The sequence below is a fragment of the Anneissia japonica genome, unplaced genomic scaffold, assembly GCF_011630105.1.
Source record: "Anneissia japonica isolate Jap-2015-1 unplaced genomic scaffold, ASM1163010v1 scaffold288140_len288450_cov173, whole genome shotgun sequence".
Classification (NCBI taxonomy): domain Eukaryota; kingdom Metazoa; phylum Echinodermata; class Crinoidea; order Comatulida; family Comatulidae; genus Anneissia; species Anneissia japonica.
In genome coordinates, this window is record NW_022730127.1 from 207,403 (window position 1) to 212,192 (window position 4,790).

General features: G+C 20.4%; 1 protein-coding gene across 1 annotated transcript in view; it reads left to right on the forward strand.

The window, feature by feature from the left end:
* Window positions 1-4,790, forward strand: part of LOC117114776 — a 60,238-nt gene that overhangs the window by 12,919 nt on the left and 42,529 nt on the right. Inside the window, exons 3-4 of the mRNA XM_033258464.1 lie at window positions 580-699; window positions 991-1,083. Of these exons, the coding sequence (XP_033114355.1) occupies window positions 580-699; window positions 991-1,083 (213 nt within the window). The remainder of the gene's footprint in view (window positions 1-579; window positions 700-990; window positions 1,084-4,790) is intronic.

The window sequence follows — 4,790 nt, forward strand, 5'->3', positions numbered from 1 at the left end:
TGAAGATGATAATAATAATAATATTAATAATAATAATAATAATAATTATGATAATGACGATGATAATAATAATAATATTAATAATAATAATAATAATAATAATAATAATAATAATAATAATAATAATAATAATAATAATAATATAATGATAATGATGATGATGCTGATGCAGCTGCTGCTGCTGATAATGATAATATACTAACAATAATATACTCTCCTGTCGGTGTGTTTGTAAGATACAGTATAATGTACTACACTATTAATCAAATACAAACAAAATACAAATACAAATACTCTTTAATTGCAATCTGCAAATTACAAATGATAAAATACAAATTGAAGTTTAACAAAAATAGAAATATAAAACTAATAGAAATATATACATATAAAGATAAATATTAATCACATACATAATTATTTGTAAAGGGTAAAAGTATCAATTTTAATTGACAACGCATGGAACAATAATATTCCATCTTAGAGTTTGAAAACAGACTGTGCATTAAAATTAACATTAACATGATTTGCAGTAGGGCCTGCTATAGTTAAATCATTATTTCCATCCTTGTTATTTAAAAGAGGGTTCCTGTCCTGCACCTGAAGATGGCACCGTTGGAATTTGCTCTGAAATGTGCTCTAGTGACAACGATTGCGAAGGTTCTATGAAATGTTGCTCAAATGGCTGTGGACATGTTTGTAGTGAGTCTGAATTCATTTATTTTTTTCACTTTTTATAATTGTTTAATTTGTTTCATCCCTTGCATGTAAAATCGAGTTTCTGTCTCTCTATTGTCTATTCTGGTTTTCTTAATCAAGACTATGTCTTAGTCTAAACATTGTCTCGTTTTATAATTTGACAACATAAACCTTAGAACACGATGACATTCATCCTTAGAAATGTTATAGCTTTCTTATAATTTTAGACCGAATTTCAAAGTATACAGTAAATAACTATCATTGTATTTCTACAATTATTAAAATTGCGAACAGAGAACCCTTTATGTCCAGAAGTCTTGTGCAGGATCTATTGTGAGCACGGTCACCAACAGGACGAGAATGGCTGCGATTTGTGTGTTTGCAAAGGTAAAATGTCTCGATATGTGTCTAATTTGAGGTATATAAGTCAACCGTATGTATTATTACCAATATTATCATTATTATATTTATTTTTATTATCATAATTTGTATCACTATTACTAGTATGGTATTATTATCATTAATATTGTTATTAATATTAATATTGTTATTAATGTAATTGTAATTAATATTATTATTATTACTTATTAGTATTCTTTATTATTATTCCATATTATTGCTACTTATTATTAATATTATCTAGTAGTACGGTAGTTCTTTATTCACAATCTCATATTAAAACTGAGACCAATCAATTCTGGCATAAGAGTGAAAAACTTGACATATTAATAAAACATGCAAAAGGAAAACACAATTAAAAAAAAAATTAAAACAAAATATACAACATTTCCTAAAATATAAATTACTTATTAAACACAATAGACTAACGTAAAGAAAGGATTTGATTAGCAAATTTAGCTACCCTATAACAGTGGTTGCCATCACTGTAATTTTATGAACAATGAATCTAACACAATATTCAATCATTATCAGCCTATATTGAATTGAAAAGATGGATTTTAAGTTAAATTGATCGAAGAGGACTCGTAAATAATAAATAATTTAATTTATAAACTGACGTAATTTAAGGAAACATTGTTTAGCGTGTATTAGTATTCTATATTGACATTTTAAAGACCAGCCAACGCTAACAAATTTGATCTTGTATATTATTATTTTCTAAATTATTTTCTTTGTTATTCTTAAGTTCATAATTTATAATAATTCATTATTTATAATTTTGCTTATACAGTATGTATTTTCATCTCATTTATTTTGTCTCAATAAATACATAAAAAACAACTACCGGTTACAATACAACAAAATAAATGCATAACAAATCTGAAACAGGCCGAGACAGGATTCCTAAAAGTGAACCAAATCACTTTGGTTCACTTTCATCCTAATGCACTATTCCGATTACACGTAAAATAATAATAAAATGAACAATTGAAATAATACTTAAAATCTGTAAAATTTGCCTTAACAATAAATAAATAAATAAATAAATAAATAAATAAATAAATAAATAAATAAATAAATAAATAAATAAATAAATAAATAAATAAATAAATAAATAAATAAATAAATAAATAAATAAATAAATAAATAAATAAATAAATAAATAAATAAATAAATAAATAAATAAATAAATAAATAAATAAATAAATAAATAAATAAATAAATAAATAAATAAATAAATAAATAAATAAATAAATAAATAAATAAATAAATAAATAAATAAATAAATAAATAAATAAATAAATAAATAAATAAATAAATAAATAAATAAATAAATAAATAAATAAATAAATAAATAAATAAATAAATAAATAAATAAATAAATAAATAAATAAATAAATAAATAAATAAATAAATAAATAAATAAATAAATAAATAAATAAATAAATAAATAAATAAATAAATAAATAAATAAATAAATAAATAAATAAATAAATAAATAAATAAATAAATAAATAAATAAATAAATAAATAAATAAATAAATAAATAAATAAATAAATAAATAAATAAATAAATAAATAAATAAATAAATAAATAAATAAATAAATAAATAAATAAATAAATAAATAAATAAATAAATAAATAAATAAATAAATAAATAAATAAATAAATAAATAAATAAATAAATAAATAAATAAATAAATAAATAAATAAATAAATAAATAAATAAATAAATAAATAAATAAATAAATAAATAAATAAATAAATAAATAAATAAATAAATAAATAAATAAATAAATAAATAAATAAATAAATAAATAAATAAATAAATAAATAAATAAATAAATAAATAAATAAATAAATAAATAAATAAATAAATAAATAAATAAATAAATAAATAAATAAATAAATAAATAAATAAATAAATAAATAAATAAATAAATAAATAAATAAATAAATAAATAAATAAATAAATAAATAAATAAATAAATAAATAAATAAATAAATAAATAAATAAATAAATAAATAAATAAATAAATAAATAAATAAATAAATAAATAAATAAATAAATAAATAAATAAATAAATAAATAAATAAATAAATAAATAAATAAATAAATAAATAAATAAATAAATAAATAAATAAATAAATAAATAAATAAATAAATAAATAAATAAATAAATAAATAAATAAATAAATAAATAAATAAATAAATAAATAAATAAATAAATAAATAAATAAATAAATAAATAAATAAATAAATAAATAAATAAATAAATAAATAAATAAATAAATAAATAAATAAATAAATAAATAAATAAATAAATAAATAAATAAATAAATAAATAAATAAATAAATAAATAAATAAATAAATAAATAAATAAATAAATAAATAAATAAATAAATAAATAAATAAATAAATAAATAAATAAATAAATAAATAAATAAATAAATAAATAAATAAAATGTTACTCCCTTTGGGGAGTAAAAATATGAGAGTAAATATTACTCCAGAAAAGGAGTCGTTCTGTACCTTTTTTATTAACTCCACTTTTGGAGTTAAATTGACTCCTTAAAATTAACAGTGTATTTTGATAGCAGTCTCATATCATTTTTCATAACGGACACATATTTACAAACTACTAAAATGATATAAAACATTAGTAGTGTTAATTGGTATGGGGAAATATCTTGTATTTCTCTCCATCATTTTTTTTTTTTGGAAAACGTTTTTGTTTGCTTTAAAATAAAAATTACCATGACTTGCAATAGAGTACAGTACAACATATTTTGCCGTCAGCTGCAGCAAAGAAATAATTTTACTGTAACTCATTGAGAAAACGAAAACCAAGTGTGCTTGACGAAAATCGAATGTTTGTGTTAACCGACTGTATCAGAACACGGAATGTGCTTAAAAATCGTATGAAAGTTGCACTTTTGTTGTTCTATATAAATTGAGATATGGCTACTGAATGCGGAACTACGTAAACAACATTTGGCCCAGTAAAAAACATGTGATCCAGTGATAAATGTCGGTAAAAGTAATTATTTTTCCCACAACTAATCTGAAATACAGTATCGGTTCACTTCAGCAGATCGATACCTTTTTTATGATGATTTATGTTCTTACAGTTTTTCAGAATATTTCAAAATATCATCAATTCTATAGGTTGAAACCATAACAACATACAATACTTGAACGTTTCGCCCGTTGCATCGACAAGGCTTCATCACCAACTAACAATCCAACTAACAATACGTTTCAATCGATATTATAATTGATGATCTTATTGATATGTTGATGAACGACGTTGTTGTTGTCTATCTATGTTACATACTACTTACTAGCGTGTGTTGTACCACGTCAAAAATACAAAAAAAAAATAATAGAAAGTACATTATCATACGGGGTGATGCCAGCGAGGAGCCGGGGACAGCTCCCCCACCCCCCGTCGGGGAGAGCTTCCCCCAACCTTGTCGGGGAGAAAAATCACAAGTCGTCTGGGAGAAAACAAATTGTATGTATTTTTTACATACTAGTAGACTCTAAAATCGATTAAATAAGCCTATGAAACCCCTAAATTTTCAAAATTTTCGGGGCTTCGCTCCCCTTGTCCACTTTTGAAAACGTTTAATCAATCGAAGCTCGACCAAGCCCACTTGCTTTCGTCGGGTAGATCTGACCCCTCG